Source organism: Odontesthes bonariensis, chromosome 22, assembly GCF_027942865.1.
Source record: "Odontesthes bonariensis isolate fOdoBon6 chromosome 22, fOdoBon6.hap1, whole genome shotgun sequence".
Classification (NCBI taxonomy): domain Eukaryota; kingdom Metazoa; phylum Chordata; class Actinopteri; order Atheriniformes; family Atherinopsidae; genus Odontesthes; species Odontesthes bonariensis.
Genome location: NC_134527.1, coordinates 22,952,124 through 22,975,352, shown reverse-complemented (window position 1 = coordinate 22,975,352; position 23,229 = coordinate 22,952,124). Strand labels below are relative to the sequence as shown.

At 38.6% G+C, this 23,229-nt stretch overlaps 1 protein-coding gene across 2 annotated transcripts in view; it reads left to right on the top strand.

The window, feature by feature from the left end:
* Positions 1 to 23,229, top strand: part of LOC142373232 (netrin receptor UNC5D-like) — a 232,900-nt gene that overhangs the window by 199,906 nt on the left and 9,765 nt on the right. For both annotated transcript variants that reach the window (XM_075456393.1, XM_075456392.1), the window contains exons 12-15: positions 7,704 to 7,788; positions 12,969 to 13,140; positions 15,337 to 15,567; positions 22,356 to 22,505. In XM_075456393.1, the coding sequence (XP_075312508.1) occupies positions 7,704 to 7,788; positions 12,969 to 13,140; positions 15,337 to 15,567; positions 22,356 to 22,505 (638 nt within the window). The remainder of the gene's footprint in view (positions 1 to 7,703; positions 7,789 to 12,968; positions 13,141 to 15,336; positions 15,568 to 22,355; positions 22,506 to 23,229) is intronic.

Genomic DNA, 23,229 nt, shown 5'->3' with positions numbered 1-23,229 from the left:
GCATCGACCAGCGCCATTATAAATGGTCGTGACGTCATCAACACTACTCGCGCGAGCCATTGCAGCTACCATGCTGGGCCCTTAACTGCCTCTTTTTAAATCTGTGGCTATTCAGAAAACATTCGGGTTGAGGCCCAGAGCTAACAGCATCCATTACAAGAACTATGTATTTATAACTTGATGTATCAGTTCAGCAGTGCACATGTAATGCGTTTGGCTGCTATAATTTGCCATAAGCTTAGCAACTGTATGTATTTATGGTTGTGTAAAAAATACTTGTATACATACATTTTAACAGGTTTAATTAAACCATTATTCTACTTATACTGATTAGCAACTGTTACCAACCTGTGTAATTCACACCAGCCTGTCTGCTCTGCTGTATTCTTCTGTAGCATGTAGCTAATATGCATCTACGGCATGGGTAGACTGGAGAGGACACGTAGCAACTGATCCATACATGTTATAACAAATTAATATGTCATCATGTGGCAGTCAGCATTGAGATTGTGATTCCTTGACACAAATAAACGTATAGAAAATGGAATTAATGACCTTACATGTTAAAGTTGTTTGGTAAGCAACAAAATAAATTGATCTTTCTATTTTTTCTGCCCTGCAGTTAAATTCTGCCGAGGCAGTCTTGAGGAATGAGATGGACAGATCCAAAGAAGACCACTCCTCACCAGGCAAACCTGCACTTACTGAAGAGACAGATTTATCTGGATACAGTGGATCTGTTGAAGACCGCAATGTTTCATGTTCCACTGAACGTGACGAGTCAGACATGTCTGAACAGATGAAGCTAACCAGCTGCAGTGATTCTAACAAAGGTCCCACCTCATCATATGAATCTGCCCTTGATGAAGAAACAGAGGTTTCCAGCAACAGTGGATCTGACGCGGACTACAACCCATCATCAACATCATCATCCAGCGAAGAAGAGGTACCCGCAGGAAAGTGTGAGCCAGAGAAAGCCAAGTGTCGGTTATCATCCAGTAAAGATGATGCTCAGGGAACTGAAGAGCAGGAAACCAAAAGAAGGAAGAGGAGGGAGCCAAGTTGTAAAAAGAACCTGCACATTGCCATTAACACTAGCAAAAAAAAACAAGGTAGTGGAAGAGCCTGGGACAAAGCACATTACTGTTTGTATTGCAAAAAGCCAAATTTGAAGATAGCAAGACACTTAGAAAGAAAGCACAAAGATGAAACTGATGTTGCTCATGCTTTTAGTTTCCCTGTTGGCTCCAAACAAAGGAAGGTCCTGTTGGAATCCCTTCGCAATAATGGTGATTGGCAACACAATCTGAAGGTTTTAAAAGAAGGACAGGGGGAGATAGTGACATGGAAACGGCCATCTAAGAAAGCATCTGTAAAGGACTACCTACCATGCCAGCACTGCTATGCAATGTTTAAGAGGACAGAACTCTGGAGACATGTGAAGTCATGCAGGGACAACAAAGTGCAAAAGGAGAAAGGCAAAAGAGGAAGAGTACAAAAAGCTTCCTCACAATTAATTCCAATCAGCGAATCATCAGAGGGAATTCAAAACATCATTCACAATATGTTGCAAGATAAAATAACCTGCCACATCAGAAGTGACGACATGATATGTACATATGGAGATGCATTATTTGCAAAAAAGGGACGTGAACAATCACAGCATAGATACATTGCACAAAAGATGAGAGAACTTGGACGATTTGTGTTAGCTGCCAAAGAGATTGACAAGAGTGTCAAAGGTCTCAAAGATATATGTGACCCAAAACAATTTCAGCTGGCAATTAAAGCAGCAAGGAAAGTGTCAAACTACAGTACAAGCACTAATGAATATGAAAAGCCATCTACTGCAGTCAAAATTGGCTTTTCTCTCAAAGGGGCAACAGAATCCTGGATTGGACATTGTTTAATGTCGTCAGACATTTTGACCGAAAAGAAGGCCAAGAAATTTAAGGAGTTGCTCGAAAACTGTTGGTCCAACTATGTGTCAGCTAACGCACACAGCACAATGGAACAACGGAAGTGGAACAAAGAGGACTGCATACCTCTAACAGAAGATATTATTATTCTTCAGAACCACTTGAGGAAAGTTGAGGATGAGGCAAAGACAGAGTTGACGAAGTGTGCTAGCACTGCAGCATACAAGATGTTAAGTGAGAGCCTTCTCGCACAAATCATTGTGTTCAATAAAAAGCGTGAAGGCGAAGCATCACGCTTAACCTTGGAGACGTATCTGAAAGCAGACACGGGTCCTGTGAATAAGGACATATATGACACCCTGTCACCAGTAGAAAAACAAATGAGCCACAGGCTGACACGTATAGTGACGCGTGGAAAAAGAGGTAGAAAAGTGCCCATTCTTCTTATTGAGCGGACAAAAATGTCTCTTGATTTCTTGATCAAAAAACGGACTGAAGTTGGGATTCTTGATGGCAACCCATACCTGTTTGCCAGGATTGGTACAACAACAAACATTCGTGGATGTGACTCCCTTCGGAAATATGCTGAACAGAGCAAGGCAAGCAATCCAGAACTCCTTAGGTCAACAAAACTGAGAAAACATGTTGCTACCTTATGCCAGCTTCTTGACCTTGATAATCAAGAACTGGAACAAGTGGCTCGCTTCATGGGACATGACATACGAGTCCACTGTGATTATTATCGCCAAACAGACAAAACGTTTCAAGTGGCAAAGATTGGAAAACTTCTTTTTGCCATGGAGCACGGAGCAGTGTCACTTAAAGGACAAACTCTGAATACCCTGGACTCTGTCGTTCTTGGTATGTTCATGTTTTATTTTAAAATTCTGATTTTTTTTTTTTTTTTTTTTTTTTTTTTTTTCCAGTTATTGTTCATGGATCTGTTTAATTGTCTCTCAGTCCATCTGTTTTTATGTGTATGTCTTTTAATTTTAATCTAATATTTTTTTTTTCCAATATTTTTTGTTTCCTAACTGTTTTCTACTGTGCCAAACTTTATAGATGAAGGACGTTCAGCTACCTCAACCAAGGCCGTGAGAAAGGCCAAAGAGGGAGGAACAGATGATGATGGTGAGTATTAAACATCCAGTGTTGTGAAAGTGAACACTTCACTGCAGTTTAGAAAGTTACATTCACACTGATTGATATTGAGCTATTCCATGATTATAAAGTCGATAATCTCAAAATGAACTGGTTCATGTTCATTTTCTCACTTTATGACCTCTTTTGAAATGTTCTCTTAGAAGAGCCTCATTCTTTTTTCCTCTTTTGTAGCTCTTTTCTTTTGATGAGTCACTTTTTTGCATGCTGTCAGTCGTGGGAATTTAACTTTATAGTTCTATACATGTCAATAACAACTCAGCTGTAATTGTCCTAATACAAAAACATTAGTTGTAGGTACAGTATTTAAGCCAGCGACAGGAGCATAAATCATTGCAAGTTTAGTGGGCTTCACTAGAATGTGGTGCCTTCAGACACAATTTATCATGACAGTCAGTGTTGTGAGAGAGAACTGCGTTCACATCAAATTCGTCAATTTAAGAACAGCCTTGTATGGTTCGATATGAACGTCACTCACGAACAGCTCATTTAAATGTGTTTCAGAACAACACTTATTCACAATAATCAGTTCAGCTGTTTCATTCAAGACTTCAAGAGGAGAAATTCCACGAGCACCTAAATCTTAAAATGTTAGTTGTGTATACTGTAGTGGTAAGATTGCCACCTTTTATGTTGGTGACCAGGGTTCAAATCCCCTGCATGAAAGGTACAACCTCCAGTAGGGGTCCTTAGGCAAGACCCCCTTACCCTACCTGTCAGTTGCTTTGGATAAAAGCGTCTGCCAAATGCATAAACATAAATTAAGTAAGTTCAAGTTCAGGACTGATGGTATACCGTGTCATTATTTTTAGATGGAAAAGAACCCTCAACCTCAAGACCACATGTTAAGAAAAGACCTCGGTCTGCAAGCAAAAGACATGATGATGATCATGATGGGTCGGGTGAAGATGGAGGTATATACAGACACCTTTAACACAGGTAAACTTCTCAGTCTGAGTTCAGGACTGATTGTGTATCATGTCATTCTTTTCAGATGGAGAAGAACCCTCAACCTCAAGACCACATGTTAAGAAAGCCATGAAGAGAATGACCAGAAATGGTAAAATTCATACATTGTCTGATTGCCGTCTAGCTGTAAAGTGGTACTAGATGACAAATCATGGGACCAGATGACTGATTCTACTGTAGGGTTTTAATCATGTTGGAAGGTTAGGTGTCATTGATTCGTAGACATATCAATATCAACAAAATGTTTTTATTTTCATTTAAAGCATTAGCTGGGTGAGGCTTGTAGAGATGGCGTTCTAGTTTGTCTTCAGCTTGTAAAACAGATAATTAATGAATTGTGCATATTGTCACCCTTTGTTAGAGATAGACAATTATTAATGTATGTTTTAATTTTTCACCAGAAAAATAGATCCTCACATCTATTTAATTATCTCTGTTGTTAGAATTCAGTGAAAAGAAATCAGATTACTTAAGTTGACATCTCTCAAAAACCACTTGTTGAATTATCACTAAAGTTTACTTTAGTGATAATTCAACAAGTGGTGATTACAAATCATCACTGTTGGTGATGACAATCTCAGTTTACCATTTCATTAACATGTTTAAATCTTTAGTGAGAATACACATAAAGCTGCAAATACCTTCTTGTTAACTTCTTGCTTTAATTCCTGTATCTTACCTTTCACCTGGATATCTTCTAGCTACTCTGCAGTGCTGCTCCTCTAAACATTGAAAGAAATAATGTGGACGATGCCTTCAACACAAACTACTGCTATTTTATGCCCTCGTCCTTGTATATTATTGTATATGATGTCCTAAAGTGAAAGAAACAGAAAAGCACATTGTCCAAAGAAAATGGGTTGTGCAGAATATAAACAAAATTTTATTTGACTAGAAAGTAATCTCAATAACCAGAGAGAATGAAAGCAACAGAGATTTTATAGAAACCTTTTGAGCAAGGCTAAGCCAGCTGCTACATCTGTGGGATGGCTTTGAGACTTTTGGGTGCATAGAAAGTTGTTCTGTTGAACAGTTGACCTAAAATAATTTTTTAATTGGTGGAAATTTTGTCAGCCATAACTCTGAAGAAAAGTAACGTTATTGGAGTGTCAGAAGACAGCAAAGTAAAAAAAATTGCATAAATGTAGGTTATTGTAATTGACACATTATCAATATATTGGTTTAAAATGGGTAAACATAAATTCTAATCTACTCTTTTGTTTCCTGATTCATAGAAGCATCTAAAAAGCACGAGAAAAGACCATGGACGAACCAAGAGAGGTCTGCAGTGCAAAGACAGATGAACAAATTTATTGCACTGAGGAGGGTGCCAGCAAAAGACGACTGCGTGCTGTGCATTGAAAAAGAGGAACCAACTCTCAATGCACGAACATGGAAAGATGTTAAATATTTTGTTTATAATGACATTGTCAAAATGAAAAAGAAATTGGCATACTAAAAGGCCCTTATGCCTTGAACTAAACAGGACTTCTGAAATGCTCTTATGCCTTGAACTAAACAGGACTTCTAAAAAGCCCTTATGCCTTGAACTAAACAGGACCTTTATGCCTTGAACTAAACAGGACTTGTAAAAGGTCCTTATGTGTTGATTATAGAAAGAATGATTTTTTTTTTCAATGCCTTGAACACAACAGGACTTCTAAAATGCTTTTTTGTTGATTAAATTGGCATAAAAACATTGACATTGAAATTGGCATACTAAAAGGCCCTTATGCCTTGAACTAAACAGGCTCTTATGCCTTGAACTAAACAGGACTTCTGAAAAGCCCTTATGCCTTGAACTAAACAGGACTTCTGAAATGCTCTTATGCCTTGAACTAAACAGGACTTCTGAAATGCTCTTATGCCTTCAACTAAACAGGACTTCTGAAATGCTCTTATGCCTTCAACTAAACAGGACTTCTAAAAAGCCCTTATGCCTTGAACTAAACAGGACCTTTATGCCTTGAACTAAACAGGACTTGTAAAAGGTCCTTATGTGTTGATTATAGAAAGAATGATTTTTTTTTTCAATGCCTTGAACACAACAGGACTTCTAAAATGCTTTTTTGTTGATTAAATTGGCATAAAAACATTGACATTGAAATTGGCATACTAAAAGGCCCTTATGCCTTGAACTAAACAGGACTTCTGAAATGCTCTTATGCCTTGAACTAAACAGGACTTCTGAAATGCTCTTATGCCTTCAACTAAACAGGACTTCTGAAATGCTCTTATGCCTTGAACTAAACAGGACTTCTGAAATGCTCTTATGCCTTGAACTAAACAGGACTTCTGAAATGCTCTTATGCCTTGAACTAAACAGGACTTCTGAAATGCTCTTATGCCTTGAACTAAACAGGACTTCTGAAATGCTCTTATGCCTTGAACTAAACAGGACTTCTGAAATGCTCTTATGCCTTGAACTAAACAGGACTTCTGAAATGCTCTTATGCCTTGAACTAAACAGGACTTCTGAAATGCTCTTATGCCTTGAACTAAACAGGACTTCTGAAAAGCCCTTATGCCTTGAACTAAACAGGACCTTTATGCCTTGAACTAAACAGGACTTCTGAAATGCTCTTATGCCTTGAACTAAACAGGACTTCTGAAAAGCCCTTATGCCTTGAACTAAACAGGACCTTTATGCCTTGAACTAAACAGGACTTGTAAAAGGTCCTTATGTGTTGATTATAGAAAGAATGATTTTTTTTTTCAATGCCTTGAACACAACAGGACTTCTAAAATGCTTTTTTGTTGATTATATAAAAAATGTATTTTTTTTTTTAATGCCTTGAACTCAACAGGACTTCTTTGTTATTGTTAATGTTTTCCATGTTTAAATTTGGAAATAAAGAACTTGATTGATGCAGGCAATTTGCCTTAACTATAGAATACCAATCCTTGTTTTGTGAATTTAATTTTTTTTAAAGCCATTATGTTTTATTTGGATTATAATATTAATTATTATATTCTTTACGATTTTGATAAATGTGTCATTTCAGATTATGAAAATGTATATTCTGTGAAGAACCTGACAACTTGTTTGACCAAAACAGGGATGGAGCGTAGTATTAAAGTTATCATTTACATGAACAATATGAAATGATGATAGACTTTATCACAATTATTCCAGTTAAAGTTTATTTCAATTCATATTACCAGTAAAATACTGTTAGTCCTCTAAAGACAAACACCATATGTCCGGTCCTCACTCTGGGAGTTCAAAACTTTTTCCGAATCTTTTGTGCTTCTCAAAATCTGAAGCAGTGTATTGGATCACTATGCCACCTAGTGTCTAGAATGACACTTTGTTTGTTTCTAAGTGAACCAGAAATACTGGTCCTCACTTTGTCAGTAGTTTTACTCGGTCCTTACTCAGCAATAAGTGCGAGAATGTGTGTGTGTGTGTGTGTGAGTGAGTGAGTGAGTGAGTGTGTGTGTGTGTGTGTGTGTCGGCTTGTGGCAAACAGAGTGCTGGCAGCATTGATTCACAAGGCCTTTGAGACTTGCTTCCATCACCTTTTTTCTTGGGCCGTCACCTTTCTTGCTGTCACCCTCAGTAAGGAGAGCTGACAGCTGAGCAGGTGTGTGTCATGTGTTTGCATGTCGGGCTGTGTGCTGATCAGCTCTTGCATTCCCCCTTCTCTGCAGGTATCAGTCTGTTGGTGCCTCACGGGGGGATTGCGGAAGACACTACCTGGGAAATGTATATGAGCATCAGCCAGGAGGACAGCAGGTGAGGGACTCTCACTGAGGTGGTGCAGTCTGCTTCTTAGGCTGCTCTCTTTTAATCGTTTGAGTCCTTCACGATCCATCTCTCATCCATCTTCCTGCAACATTGTCTGTTTCTTAACAGGTGTCACAAACATGCAAAGACGAACACACACGGTATCTCATTGAGACCGCACGATGGCATGTGCTGTACACATATGCACATACAGATGCACATGTTCCCACCCAGCATGTGGTTTTATTTTATCTTGCAGACACTACAGGGGAGGACATGATGTGTTACAAATACATTGGCAGTTGTACAGAGATTGCATTACTGCCTTAAGCAACTGTATCAGCAGAGGAAAATAGACTTCACAACTCTGGTAGCCTGTTTTTTATGTTTGTAAACGTGACTGACAAAATCTCTCTCCATCTTGACTGGTTAGAGTAGTGAATATTATGAACTCTGTAAAGTTTGAATGATGGGTGATATCAATCTGGTTTTTGGTTGGATGGACAGAGATTGGGCATGATATGCTTTAGAATTTATAAGCAGCAGGAGTCTATTTCTGCAACTTAGTTGTTTGAGATTTTCGCAAAGCTCCTTGTCAAGGAGAAAATGGCCCAATAGATAAGACCCGTTTGAGAAAAGGAATCTAATACATTTGATTCCCTTTGCAGCAGAGCCTAAAAAAAGGTGTCTGACAAGCAGAAGTGAAGTTTTTTGGACACATTCTTGATTTAAAGTAGAATGTATCGTGTCAGTATGTCTGTGTGAATCCCCGCTAGCAAGATATCACTCGAACTACAACACAGCTAATCGTTGGGGCTTTGCATCGAAATTTGATTTTGATAGAAGAATTAAAGGGGACATTTAGTGTCATTTGGAAATCAGTTGACAACACCTTGGATTTCACCCACGTGTCTAGTATTTAAGGTCATGAGAGACAGGAAACATAACCAAGGTGATATATAGGCTGTGGCTTAGAGCTCACTTAGAGGGCTGTTTGCACACTCCCCTGCCTTAAGTCCCTCCTTTTCAGCCAAACTGTTGCCCTCCGAGCTGCTGCTTTGCTCTGATAAGCCTGATGCTGTTTACTTCTGTGGCTGTCCTTTAAGTAGCTGCAGGATCCGTGCACCACTGAGCTGTCAGTCAAAGCCTATCTTCTGACAGCTGCGAAGTCCAGGGGAGAAATTGGATCCTTTCTTCCCATTCAAACCTTGGTCATCTACATAAGACGTTGTATTCCTTTGCAAAGAGTAGGAATCGATCAGCTGTGGTTCAGTTTAAGGTGCTCAAAAGAGCTTTTGTGAATCCTCTGGGCGTCAAGAAGTTGTTTTGTGGGTGATTTTCTCCGGCTCACCAGGAGCCAGAGGGTTACCCAAGGACAAAATCACGGTGTGCGGCAAAATATACCTGAAATGATGTGACACAAAAGTTTGATTGAATGAGTTGAGCAGTAGTTTTATCTTTCATCTATAATGTCAGTCTAATCCGGCTCAGATTGGTTCATTCTCAAAGTTTGACTGGAGGTGGTAATTTGTAATTGGCAAAGTTCCCCAACTTTGTTTAACATTGATGCTTTCCTACTTGATATTATCCAGTAGATGTCCTTTTTTAAATTTACTCTGACCTCCCAAAATTGATAACCAATAAAAAGCCACGGCAATGCACGTGAAATACACCTTTGAAGTACTGTCACCAAGCATATGCACAGATTTCTGTCCAGCAGACAGAAAATACTGCATCGTTTTACAGTTTTGTTTGCAACCCCCAAATTATGTGTAGTAAATATTTAATCACTCTCTGAGATTTGTGTTCGTCTCAGTATCTCAGTATCCTTTTGGTCTCTTTAGCAGCAAAGCTAGTTGGATTGTGGAGCTTTTGGCTGAAAACTTGCTTACTTAAATCCTTACTTGAATAGCTCTGATGATAGAGATGATTAGGGTGATTGTAATGATGATTAGGGTGATCCAAAACTTAAAAGAGGCAACAAAGCTCAGTAGAGCGAAGAGTAAAAAGTAAAACGAGTTTGTTGATGATTCTAAGTTGGTTTGAGACTACAAGCAACAATCTTTTTGTTGGCATTATCATTAGACCCTTTATTAATGTAGAAATATTGATTTCTCCAGCTTTAATCCTTTCCACCCCGGAGGTCCCTATAATGGGATTTTATCTGTAATAAAAACATTATTTTTGGGGGGTTATAAAAAGCCATTAATAAAAAGTAATAAAAAGCCTTTTTGGGGGGATGCCTAGTATGACACTTTAATTGAATAGGCCACCTAGTTTTAAAAAAAAAAACAAAATGGATGAAGCTTTTCTTGCTCATTGTTTTAATTGCATCAGAGCTGACATACCTACCACTGAAAATTTGTGATAATTGTTGTTCATTCTATAAAATTTACTGTTTTGACAAAGTGGACATGAACGATATCAGCTTTTTGTATCTTTTAAATGTCACTCTGCTCTTTAAACAAGGTCGCAGAAACCCAAGGTTGTTCTTTATCTTCCATTTTAAAGCTGTTGCTGACTGAATTTGAGGATTTTCTTCTTTATTGTTCAGGTGAAAATATGAAGTAGAATGTATACGTAAAAATGTCTACAGTTTGAGAGGTTAAATAGCTAAGAACATTACGCATAATTAGTTTTTGATCAAAGATCAAATGGGGATATCATATTAGATATTAAACCCTGTTTTAAAAAGGTTTCAGTCGGGAGAACGGCTGCATATGTGCAACAACTGTTTGAAGCATTTTGTGGCTCAAGAGGGAGCTGCACAGAATCTGGTAGATTTTTTTTATTAACTTCTTGGCTTGCATAAAATGCTGTATAGCTATACACTGCAGTGACAAGTGTTGGGTATTAACATTTGACAAGTTAGTAATAAAATAAAGTGCTGTCAGCAGTTTTCACAGGGACTATTTCTTTGATAGAAAGCTCTGTCACACCACAGCTGTTCACATCATATTCTGTGGATTAAATTTAGAGCAGCAGAGGCAAGAAGGAGATTTTGTTAATATTTTTTTTTTCTCATTTTTTCTCATCGTGGTCAAATACAAACAGACTGACTACAGACAGTTTTTTGCTGTGGTGCAAACAGGAACAACGGAAACACATAATCATATGGGAGACAATTCTAAAAAAGTAAGAGACATTATCTACTCATATGAGAAAATGCTTGAGTAACTACTTCAATCGCAACAGTCATTGAAGAGTGATATTTCTTTGTTATCATAAACACAATCAGGCTTGCTATATAACCATCTTTTAATCTTTGTTCACAGGCAGTCTGACTAATCACCATAGTCACAGCAGTAGGTAACCTTGGTTTCTACAGAGCTGGGGGCTGATTAGCACAGAAAGTGCAGCTGCACTGCCAAGGTGCTGCCCTGATGTGTGATTTTATTTTTAGACAGCAGACATTTTTCCTTAGTAGTGTTTATTGGAAAGAGAAAAATGAAAAAATAAAGCTTCATACAACATCTTGCATAGGAAACTGATAAGATAACAGAAGTAAAAAATATGCAACCACATGTTGTGTCCCAAGTGACACCCATGCGGTTACACATCTTACACAAAATTTATGCAGGGCTAGAAAGCTACAAAGATAATCTACAGGAAGTGGTACCTCTTAACTTTCATCTATAAAAAATAAAAACAGCAACAGAGGGAATGCACCTGTAATCAATAGACATGTGACTGTACCCAGTGACTGGCAAAACGTTTGGACAACTGGAAAACACAGAAAACACACGAATAAGAGCTGTTCAACTTTGCCAACAGAGTCAGCAAGAAAACCAAAAGCCAAATGGACTACTGCAATTCAGAGACGACTGAAATCCAGGTCCACATGAAGAGTGTGTGAGTCATTTCTAGGAACAATAGAAAACATGTAATTTTCCAACTTGTACTTACAAATGTGTGTAAATAAAAGCACAGCTCTGACCATGTTTCTGCATAGAATCCAGTGGTAGAACAGGAAAACAGCAAGTAGAAAGTTTTATTGGTGTTGCAGCATGCAATCTCAACATCCACATATATGATCTTTTTTTCTTTGAATTAAAAAATAATTTGTTTTTGGGTTTGTAATAATGTTTCGTTAGAAACTGACATAAGTCTAGTAGGAATGAAAACTTCAGACAAGACACCTGTGACAGGCAGGTATTTAAAAACCTACAATGACCTGTCATTATTAGTAGATGTTTGCAAACCGTGCTGGATGCTACAATTTAAAACTTTTGTAATTTTCACTTTATTTGAACTTCCTTACCATCATTCCCACATACATATTTTGACTTTTTTGTGTTTCATTTGTTTATTTCTTTTAAAAGGTATCATCATCCTGGGGGTGCACATGAAAATAATAAATGAAAACACAACAACTCCATTGTGAACAAAGTATATACAAAAAATATGCTTAAATCTAGCATCGATTGTCACACTTATGTGTACTAGGTGGTACAATGTGTTTGTAACAACATGACAAGCATAACTTATAAGGATTACACTTTCTGTGTTGAACTCATTTGCACGCTGGTGGTGCTTCCTATATTTGTGCATACATATGCAGGTCCACACACACCTTACACATTTGTGATGCATCTGTGCCTTCATGTCAGGGTCTGTCCCCACCACAGTTATATTAATGATGCTGAGAAATATCCATGCTGCTGCACTGACAACAGCACCAATATTATGTCCAGTGTATGTGAGGTATCCAGCCAGGCCAGCTGCATGACTGATGGTGGTCCCATCGATTGCTCTCAGTCTTTAGGGCTTCCAGCCAAGTTTGGGCCCCCGGCCAAGAGCAGCTTGGCCTGGCTAATCTGTCACCAGGCTGGCCGAAGCAGGCTTCATAAGCTCCATCGACCCACGAAGCTTACACGCTCTGTGCTAAAGCCTGTCCTCCCCAGCCTCACTGTCCATTAGTCTTGGTGCTTTAATCTTCCTCTATCTGTGTGTCTGCTGAGCGTCGGCTTGTAAGAGACTGATTCATTATGAATGTCAAAGGATTTGAGTTTACTTTGTTTAAAGCCAAAGGTTGCAGTCTGAATGCTTGTTTACCTCATTTCTTGTTATTCTTTATTTATATAATAAATGTCTGTGATTTTTATGAACTGAATTCGGAATTAATGAATGAATAATTTAGTCCATTTAGTTACCCTTAAAGTTAATCAATGTTTCCACCTTCTGAACAGCACTGTGTCCGAGGATGGGTTAGAGATCTTTATGAGCCCTGCGGTCACATACGGCCCACCAGGCCTTGACCTGTCCTGTCCCATAGCCATGACCATCGCACATTGTGCAGAAGTGGCTGCTGAAAATTGGACCATCCGATTAAAGAGACAAATCCAGGACAACAAGTGGGAGGTGAGCCAGTTCTGCGCAGACTTTTGATATGTATTTACACCCTAACGTTCACCAGCACCCAGCATATCAATATGATCTGATAAACCGCTGCGACCTACTTTGATAAAAATCTTTTCATCCCGCAGTGCAGTCATTCAACCGGAGAGCCATTTTCAGGGTTGCTTAGATTTGTCCTTCTGCATGAAATCTAGTCTTTCAAGCTTTACCTTTAAAAATATGTCTGCCCAAATGCAAATGACAGCTTTTAGTATTCATTTAAAGGTTTTAGCAAGACTAATGATGATATAGTCATGTTGTTTTAAATCCTTACTCGTTTACAAACCTGTCTGCACAGTCTGCTTTGCTAAATTAACATTGACAAATCTAAACTATCTAATCTCAGTAATCTTTCAAATAATTATGTCCTCTATCATTAACAAAGATTACTTTACCAAAAGCACTAAACTACCAGTCAGACAAAAAAAAGGTTTTAATATGCTAGATAGATATGGATAGATATTCTATTCTAAAATTATATTTTCATCTTGATCAGAAAGATCATGGGAATCTCTTGGTAATGAAGGAACAGTGAGAGTTAAGCAAGCGATGAATACAGAAACATATGGTATAATAACAAGAAAGTAAAAACAAGTGGACTAAGTTCATCTGCAAATTTTCTTTATTGATTTTCTTTATTTCCTCTGAGTAATTCAACTTTTTAAAACAAAACAAACAGTACCCACTCCTGCCTGATACCTTGGTGAGCATCCAAAAATACATGGAAATTGGCAAGTGTACCTTTTTAAAAGATTTAAGACGTTACTTCTCTAAATGTATTATGATGCTATTTCTGTGATGGCAGCTCCAGTTTCTTTTCTCACATCTAGCCCTTTCACTCAAGCAACACCTCTAGAAAGTTCCATCAACTCTGCCCTATAGAGCAGCTTCAGTTACACCGAAAAGGCACTCAGACACCTGCATTCAGTCTATACGCCTTTATTCATTGTCTCTTGCTTTTCTTCACTAGAGTAGACACATCTAAGATGCTCTTTTAATGTTTAACTAACCTCATCAAAAAGCTTTGGGGACCTCGTTATTTCAGAGCGTTCCACTGAGTTTGCTTGAACTTGGGGGGTATGTGGCTCTCTACCAGCCTGGCCTTTTCAATCTGTGTGACATTTACACAGATGTAATTTGCCAACAGATATGTTGCACAAAGGAGAGCAATCAAAATATCCTTTTCTGATGGAAGCTGTATGCCAACACAGGAGAGTCAATAAGGGAGATTTTCAACTTGAGGGATGAGACTGAAAGATCGAAGTAGGTTTCGGAAGAGAAAGGAAGATATTTTTTTAAATTTAACACTGTGGCCCATCTCTGTCACTGAGAAATAATGAGCCCTTTATCTCAGGAAATATGCTTACTGAAAACCTGATCTCTGGAATTAGTACTATAATGGGAAATGGAGGTCTCTTTCCCAATCTGTCTTCCTGTCTTTCCTTCCCCCTCCCCTTCTCCCAGTGCCATCCCCGTTTAAGCCTGCACTTTTTTACACTTGTTTAACTCTATCATTTCTCCCCCGGCTGACTTGTGGGGATGAGCTATGTCATTGAGATCCGTCATGTATGCTGCATTGCTAATGGGGCAAGTTTAAGAAGCTGCAGGCCACTAGATTACTCTGCATTGCTTTACATGTCACAACCAGGCCATGTGAAGAGGGGACTGCTGGGTCAAAGTTATGTTTCAAAGGTGATACAGGGAGAATTTAGTACAAGATGAGGAGCAACCGGCCATCAGATACAAGTGCACCCTGCTAATCTGTTTTGTCAGTGTTACTGTATCCCCATCTGTTTAGAGAGATGTGTCATTATTCATTTTGCCCACATTCAGCTTCACTCAGCTTCTTATCCTAGGTGCCCTGGAAGATTTCCAGGTTATTGTCTGTGAGGTAACCTGATAATATCACTTAGAACAATACATATTTATAAACTTTAAATTGTTGGCCTTAAATAATACAGCGAACAAATCCCTTGGGGTAGTTTAAATGGTAATGAGCATGTTATCATAATGACAATAAAAATAAGTATTTAAAAATCTTTTTCTTTAAATGAATAATGATTCTGAAAAATCAGAATTGTTTTTCATGCTGATGTTTCAGAACATTTGCTCACCGATCCACAGCTAAATCTAGTCTCCTCTGTTTCTTTACATCCAAAGGACGTGATGTCTGTGGACGAGGAGAGCACATCTTGCTACTGTCTACTGGAAGCCCAGAGGTGTCATGTGCTGCTGGGGCAGCCAGGTCGTTACGCACTGGTGGGAGAGCCTCTGAACCAGGAGGCAGCCAAGCGGCTAAGACTGGCTGTGTTTGGGAGTCCAGATACAAGCAACACTCTGGGCTTCACCCTCAGGGTGTACTGTGTGGACGACACGCCCCACGCATTTCAGGTACGACTTAAGAAATGGTGAAATGAGAATTCTCTTACTTGCTCTACATGAAATGAGTACTTTATACACGAAAAACATTTTAAAAATATCTAAATTAAGCTCATTACAATGAATCATCACCAACATTGAGCTTTAGAGCTTCACTTATTTAATGGTGTTTTATGAACTAATAACAAAAACTTTTAGCTCCTTTGTGAACCAACATTCAACCACTTTTCGGGAGGTTGAAAGTAGTCGTTAATCTACTCTATGGGTCCATAATCTCTCTAAATGTGGATCATGGAATGTTTGATCATCAATCAAAATACCACAGAGATACTGTACAGCAGCTTCTTTTTTGTCCATGAATTGTGAGTGAGTCACTCAAATCCAGCTACATACAGTATATAATACAGCTTTTCATGGCCATACAAGCTTACTTTGGACAGAAAATAATGGATATAACCCTTGAACTGTGTTGTTCTTATATGAGAGAGTACCTAGACTGAGAGTTCACACTAGCTTACACAACAAAGCAAGCTCACACTACCACACACCAAACTGATAGAAAAATATTTAATCGGACATTTAGTCTTTAATACTTACATTTCTCTTGTCTGAAGTTTGACCACAGGCAACTGGTACTGACCCCTCCTTTAGATACAGTTTTGTCTGTAGGTTGGATTCCCCACAAAAGCCGTGAATCGTCTTCAGTTTTGTTTTTACAGGTGTAGCAGCTGGTTGTCGGATTTTTCATTGTTTTTTACGTTTGTCTCTTCATGTTTCTGTTCTTTTTTTCTCTTCTTCGCTTTCCCTCCCTCTCTGTCCCCCGGTCCAGTTCGGCACTATTATCATATCATGTTAAATATTGTAACAAAAATAGATAAATAAAAATGAACTTATCCATGTAATTAAAACACTGCACCTTAGATAGGACACCAAAATAACACAACACCGAATTGTTCAAAATCATGTCTAAATTCCAAGTCGTTCGCTGTGAGTCCATCCCTCTATGTTTAGTTTAATATTTTAGATGCTAACATTGAGAAAAATATCGCTTATATGGGAAATGTTTTACAGATGCTGCAAGTTCATTTATAATAACTGAATGGGTAAAGAAAATGAAAAAGAAAACCCAAACAAAAAGTCAAGCTTCCTGGTTCAAATTGTGAAAGATTAAACAAAGTAATGGGTAAAGCATTATTAGCTTGTTTTTCTTCAGTGAAATATTTGACTGCTGATGAGAATTTGTTGTTGACTGCTAAGCAAAAAGCAAAAGTCATCTCCAACTGTGGGTGGAGATGACAGGTTAAGATGAAGATGGGTAATTCTACTCTACGCTGGGTCTGTGACATAACAGAACCCTGCACATCTGAACAGCTCACTGAATGACTGTCATAGTCACTTCAGATACCCAAATTCGAGCTCGCAAGCACAAGAAAAACATGTTTTATTTTTCATGATATGTCCCCTTTAATTGGGGTTTCTTTTTCTGTTTTAGTGCTTAACTCGTATTTTTGCTGTGATATAAAAAGAATTGTAAAGTGTTCACTAATGTTCAAACACCACTTTTATTGCGAGGACCTTTTGTCAGCTCAGCAATCATATCACTTTTACTCACATTCACATTTACTGTGTGAAGACTATTAAAGAATAATAAAAAAAACAATATTTCTCTCGTAAATTTGATGTGAAAAAAAACTGTTGAGTTATCAGCTTTATGTTCAGTGCAGATGTTGGCTTGCTTGTACTGAACTGAATGTGACAACATCACCTGGTCACATACTTAAATGAAGGCAATCTAAATGAGATGAATGAATGAACAGGGATGCATTCACTATATTGCCGCAGGTACTGAAGTGAATTTGAACTGTGACTCATTTTTCCTACTATTGTATTTACCTTTGAATAGGGACATATCGACTTTCTCGTGTACTTTGATGTGTGCATTTGAATGTTGTTGATACCATTTAACAGTGAAAAAACTGCATATCCAGCAATCCATCATCACAACAAGGCATGAAATGGACCCACCATGCTACTCTAAGACAACATGTCAGTGAATGTTTTGTGTTGCCAAGGCAAGACAAATACATGTGTTTGGGAATGTTTGCAGAAATAAAAAGAAAAACGATTTGCTGAACTTTCACTCAGGGAAGTGTTGTTTACGTCTGGTTTTGGCAACATCTTTTTACTTTTGGTTTAGGGACCAAAACCACATGGTTAATTGATGGAAAAAATTGTGGTTTCTGTGAAAATTGACACTTACAGAGGAAACCTACAATACATAATGCATTGTTTATTAGACAATCAAACACCATTGTGCCTTCTCTCGGGAGCTCATCCATTTTAGTTTTTTTTTTAACACTGCCATCATACTGGGCTATACTCAGCAATCAAAACTCTTTGACTTAAACTGAACAAATCAATTTGAGTGTGTAAAGTAATTTCCACAATCAGAAGTCTTTACATTTTTGACTTGATAATGGCACACAGTAATAAGGAAGTAGTCAACGTCTGTCCTAAGTTTAATGACAATCCACCAAGTCATCGTCAAACATTTCCCTTAAAACCGTAGATGTTAGCCTCGTGGTGTTGCTACAGCAACGGTTCCCCTACCATTCCCCCTAAGATTACAGGAGGTTGTCAAAATTAAATATGGCATGTAAAGAAAATCATACCATTTTCTATTATCTGAAGTCCATCAAACATTGTTGTGTGGACAAAAGCTTTTGCATTTTGTGATATTGCAGGAAAACATAAAAGAATTCTTGAAATGGTATAATCTACAACTGTAAAAACATCTGGCATAGCTAACAGAAGCATTCAGTCTCTACAGTGAGACCAGCAGAGCCCTTAACAATAATGTGTGAGCATCTATGCGCTTTTACAGATTTCCAGCATATGAACCAGGAAATTAAGTCTCTTTTTATCAGTTTTGATATGTACTTATCATTTAACTGACACAACTACAATTCCAGCCTGAAGGACGTAGAATACCTCGGCTGTGATCGTGTGCTTGCACCTTTAAGCTTATTCATATTTCCACAAGAACAGATACAGAGAGTTTTGGATTGTCAAAGCATTAGTTATTGTACCAAGACTGGAAAAACCTGCAGTTTCATTACCCAGCCTGTGCCCTCGCAGTGACGCAACACCTTCGTCGAAGAGATTTGAAAGTCTATGTTAATCAGGCTACAGTAATGTTATTCCCCCCATTTATCTGTCAGAGACAGCCTTTGGTACCTTGTAATAATAAAAACCAAAGAACGTAGCAGACTCTCACAAATATCATGCCTGACATCTCATCCCCAGCCGGAGGTATGCAAACCGATTCGTTTTTTTTTTGTTTGTTTTTTTTAGATTAAAGTAGAAAAACAAAATAAAGTTATGTAGACCATCCTTTGTGCACACATGCAAGCTTGGCAGCGAGGAGGGGGTATTTTTTGTGGATAAAAGTTGGAGGGGCTTGAGAACCACTGGACTAGAAGAAAAGTCAGATAAGACACTATGAACCTGAACTATGTCCACAAGAATTCATCCATCCAGCGCTGGTTTGACCACAGTAGATCTCATTTTCTATCCACAGAGCAACATCAGCAGTAAGGCAAAAGAGTTCAAATTTATAATCCAACCAAAATAAATGTCAAATTTCAGCATTGTGTCCACTGTTTTTTGTTTAGTTTCTTTTTTTCTGTAAGAATTGAGTTTGTAGCGCTCTACTGGAGATTCTCTTGTTTAGTGTCACTACCTCTGGGAGATGCTTGATGATGAGGAGACAAAAAGGGACTTTTAATTACAAAGAGAACAGATGCTCCAAGGTCCCTTCTCTGCCCTTTCTTTACATAGTTTAATTTGCTCTCTCTTAATTAAATGTGTTTCTGTGTTGCTTTCCATGTGGCAACTATTTGAACAAGGCAGTCCAAGATGGTGCAGCAGTTCATCAATGTACTCCTGAGTGGTGCTCTGTGAAAAAGTTTATCCTTCTCCTTGCATCACGAGCCTGCCCTAAAACACAAAGCGATTTTCTCTTAAGCACATTCTTTAGCCAAGACACAATTTTTGCAGCAAATTAAACATACAAGCACACACACACATTTTCTTTGGTGCTGGATAGTTGCCTCTTGCCACCACTATTCCTGCTTCTGATTTGACTTCATTTAAAAGGAAAAATTGCAAGTCAACAATGAAAAATGGAATGTAGGTGCTAAGAGCCAACTCGCTCCTCGTCTCCATCAGTCAGACATGGTGATTTGTTCATTTGTTCTTTTGTGTTGGCTTTTTTTTATTTATTTTTTTTTCAGGCGACAAATAATTTCCCCTGTGAGCTTGATCATCGATCTGGTTCAAGACAGCCTGTGCACTTTGCACTGTCCCCTGCTCTTCACCCTTTGCTTCAAATCGAAGATAAATGAAATGTAAACTCAGACAGGCGAGCCCAGTTCACACCGATACATGTGTACATGCAGCGCAGCACAAACGTGCAATGACAATGGTAAAAAGTTATGTTGTCTCTTTTTTTTGTTTGTTTGTTTGTTTTTCCCCTTTTTGACATTTTAAAGTAAAGTAAAGACCAGCGTTTAGGTCTTATTTTAAGCAATTTACATGCATATGCATGTTGTCATTCTAAACAGAAAGCCAATTCATTGTTGAGTCCATTTTTTCAGATCTGCAGAAACAAAGGCAACACATTGCACACATATTTTTTTTTTGCTATCTATAATGATATATTAAATGTGAAAAATAAACCATGGGTGGATAGAAAACAGCTGCAGTTGGCAACAAAAAAATCTAGTATTTATGAAGAACAGACAGTGACATCACCACCATCACAATCCATTTTCTTTGAAAGCTACATTCAGTCTTTACTCAAGTTGGAGAAGAAACCTCAGAGGGGCAAACATAACCTTTGCTTAATCGATGGAAATAAAAAACTAGGACGAGAAACAGGAAGTGGCAATGAACCGAGTGATTGCACCCCATCAGTGACACATGTTGGAGGTCAAGTCGTGGTCAAGGCAAATAATGCTGCTTTCAGAGCTCACTTTATTAATGAAGTAGAGGGCGACAGCAGCAGCAGGATGCATTCAGAAGTGTTCAGATAAATTTGGTTTTCCACATCCTGGAAAAAGACAATGACCCCAAGCATATTGTCCGCAAATACAAAGCTTTTATGGGTTTAAGTTAAACTGGCCAAGTGTTTCCCTAGATCTTTCATCCATCCATTTTCAATACCCACTTAATCCAATTCAGGGTCGCGGGGGGAAGCTGGAGCCTATCTCAGCTGCCATTGGGTGAGAGGCAAGGTACGCCTGAATGGGTCACTAGTCCATCACAGAGACAAACCACCATGCACGCTCACACTCACTCCTAGGTTAACTCCTAAGTAGCAAGCCTAGAATGAAGGATACTACCTTGAAGGTATGAAATAGAATTTCTAGAAAAGGTTGAAGAGGTATAGTTGTGTCGTGGGGTCACAGACTTGATGCTGTCCTTGCAATCTCAGGCTTTGCATTCGTTTTCACAGTCAGTGGGGTTACATGGCACTGAAAGGATCAGATTATTGGCTAAATTACAATAAGACTGAGTTGCTCCTTATTTGAGCAAGGGTAATTATCTTTGGATATATTTGTGCCTATGAATCGGATCATAGGCACAAAGCATGTCATACTCCGACACGATTGGTGGCGCTGTACCCATTTCAACTATTGCTAAGAGAGGCACTTCCGGTTGACCACTTCAACAACAACAACAACAAACTCAGGTATTCGAGAAAATGGTGAATGAAGAGCAAGATTAAGCTACGTCCCTCTACATTTCGTTTGTGATCAGCATACTTATTGCACAAACACGTTGCACAACGACGCATTTTCCATCGCGTTGTTTGTTTGTTTCTGACGGCGGTGACAACAGTAATATCGTCTCTTCCGACCCTGGGAAAAAATCTCGAGCATGCGCAGAACGCAAAGTCTAATTCACAACGTGCTTCACCGTTGACGGTGTAGATCTACAAGCACGTTTAATTTGACTTTAAACCGAGTTATCTCGGGGTCTTATTCCGATTGCTAGTACTCCGATCCGATCCAATTTCTTGTCAGATTAAGGTGTGTACATGGACTTAATAATTCAGTTTTATTGTAATTTAGCCAATAATCCGATCCCTTCTGTGCCATATAACCCCACTGAGTGTGTCATTTAAAGTACAGGGAGATCCTAGGATAAAAATATCAACCAAAGTGTCCACAAGCAAAGAGTTTCAACTCAAAACTCATTTTTAAAAAAACAGTTTCGAAAGCATCTACATGTAGCGGAGACTTGTGGCTAAAACAATGTATGAAGAAAAGAGATGTGATCCAGTAAGATTTCAAAACAAGAATACTGAGAGCCTATGAGTTTCCCAATTAATCTTACTCTGATTTTGCTCATCAGATAATTATTATTTGGTCTATAAATGTCAGCCAATAGTCCAGATGCCTATCACAGCTTTTATTTATAATTTTCAAAAGGCTAGGGTGACATTTCAACAGTTTAAACAGAAGGAGTCAATGTACTGTGAAAAGAGAAAGAGGTGGATAATATAACGGAACCGAATGTGGTTGATGATTAATTGGTCATCCTAGATAAATCACCATTTATATTGTGAAGATCTCACAAGCCTGTTTATCATAATTATCAGTGAACAGAAAAATATTTCTCAAACATTAAAATCTGCATATGATGCAGATTTTACATAGAATATAAAACCTTTTTTGTGTGTATCTCCTAACCTCTGCAAAAAAACTATCCTTACTTTTACCTTTTCTTATCAGGAGGTAGCTGTGGGGGAACGCGGCAGGGGTGGACGGCTACTGGAAGAACCTAAAATTATGCTGTTTAGGGGAAACACTCTCAGCCTCCAGGTGTCTATCCAGGACGTCCCACAGTTACTCTGGAGCATCAAGCCTTTCACCACCTGCCAGGTAGGTGGTTTCTTTAGTATAAAGAGGAAGTGTTTAAAGAAATAAGCATGTTTGCCGTAAGTCCATGTGTGTTCTAATTTAAATCACGCTCAGCTTTGTCGCGGCCATGCACCTGGAAGGAAGCTGTGCACCTTCATCTTCTCTGCTCTCTGGTCTCCTCCTGCTGTCTCTCTGACAGCTTCCCTTTTTCTTGCATGGTCACATCAAAGCTAAAGGGCAGCAGCAAGGGCACAGCAGGAGATCACTAAGGCTAGCTATCTCACCCACACATGCACCATTACAAACTTAATTATGACTGCCAGGCAGGAATACACATACACACACACACACACACATATATCTCATAGTTATCTTCCTAGGGGTCTATGTGCTGCATGTTCTGCTCTGCCCTGTGATGTTTTTCCCACCAGCAACACACTATTAGCAGAATTAGCCCACCGTAGCACCTTCAGAATGCCAACATGGCTTTTTTAGATGGTGACGGAGGTCTTACATGGAAAATGACTATAAGCTCTCATTCAGACACTACTCTCACTGAAAGGAGGCTTTTATAAGTGGCCATCTTCCTGCCTGATGGATCTGAAGAGAGGATGATTCATGTGTAAAACAGTGCTTTGACCTGTTCTCACTACACCACTGTCTGGGTCACACAGTAGAAAGTAATGGAAGTCAAAATGGTTTGTTTTCTTTGGGGTTTTTTTCTTAAATATTTTTTGGAAATGTA